The following is a 1,130-nucleotide window of genomic DNA, read 5'->3' as shown; positions in this document are numbered from 1 at the left end:
CGCTCCCGGTGCAGCGCCCGCGGCGCCGCTCCCGGCACGGCCCGGGATGGGCTCCGCGCACTCCGTGCCCGCCGAGATGCGGGAGCTGGCGGACAGGACCGGCTGTGAGTACCGGGGGCACCTTGGCCACCCGCCCAACCCACCCCCGCAGCCTCAGGACGCCCCCCGCCCGAGGGGACACGGGGTGTCCGGACCCGCGGGTGACATGTCACCGCAGGGGAGGGGCAGGACGTGTCACCTGGGGTGGGGAAAGGTGGCACCTGGGAGGGTGGGGGGGTGCAGGAGATGTCACCCGGGAAGGAGGGGATGCAGGAGGTGGCACCTGGGAAGGCGGGGGACGGGGGTGTGCAGGACATGTCACCTGGGAGGGGGCTGCGGGAGGTGTCACCCGAGGTGGGGGATGCAGGACGTGTCATGCCACCCGCGGGGGCTGCAGGAGGTGGCACCTGAGCGGGCGGGGTGTGCAGGAGATGTGATGTCACCCGGTGGGAGGATGCGGGAGAGGTCGCTCGGGGAAGGTGCAGAGGTGTCACCTGGGGTGGGAGAGTGCGGGACGTGTCACCCGGGGGTGGGGGGGATGCAGGTTTGTCACCCGGGGGATGGAGGGGGGGGTAGGGGAGGGGGAATGGGCAGGAGGGTGTAGACTTGTCACCAAAGGGTTCCCGGCATGTCACCAGGAGGGGGGGGGCGCAGCCGTGTCCCCGGTGCCACAGTGCCACGAGCCGGGGCGTGGAGCGGTCACACGGGTGAGCCCCGGCGAGGCTCTGCCCATCCCCGCTCTGGTGCAGGGAGTTGTCCCCGCACGGCTGGTTTGCCCTGGAGCCGCCGGGCCGTGACAATCTCGAGGCTGTTACGGCGCGGTTCGGGATCAAGGGACCCGCAGGCAGGGAAATGCAGCAGGGACAGCCCAGGGCTCCCAGCAGGGGCGGGGGGGTTGGACGGGGTGGCCGCGTCCCTCCTGGGAAACGCCATCGCTCCAGGGCGCGGACAGCTCTGGGCACAGAGATCGGGGTGCTCCCACCTGGATCCTCCGGCTCCTGCCGTGCTGGGAGCAGGCTGGGATGGAGGGAGGGGTGAGGGGACACAGGGAGGGGCGAGGGGACACAGGGAGGGGTGAGGGGACACAGGGA

At 71.9% G+C, this 1,130-nt stretch overlaps 1 protein-coding gene across 1 annotated transcript in view; it reads left to right on the top strand.

The window, feature by feature from the left end:
- TESC (tescalcin) overlaps positions 1 to 1,130 on the top strand; it is a 7,069-nt gene continuing 5,939 nt past the window's right edge. Inside the window, exon 1 of the mRNA XM_027696848.1 lies at positions 1 to 104. Within this exon, the coding sequence (XP_027552649.1) occupies positions 47 to 104 (58 nt within the window). The 5' untranslated portion in view covers positions 1 to 46. The remainder of the gene's footprint in view (positions 105 to 1,130) is intronic.

The sequence above is a fragment of the Neopelma chrysocephalum genome, unplaced genomic scaffold, assembly GCF_003984885.1.
Source record: "Neopelma chrysocephalum unplaced genomic scaffold, ASM398488v2 Primary Assembly neopelma1_116, whole genome shotgun sequence".
NCBI classification, from domain to species: Eukaryota; Metazoa; Chordata; class Aves; order Passeriformes; family Pipridae; genus Neopelma; species Neopelma chrysocephalum.
This window is presented reverse-complemented; position numbering and strand designations above follow the sequence as displayed.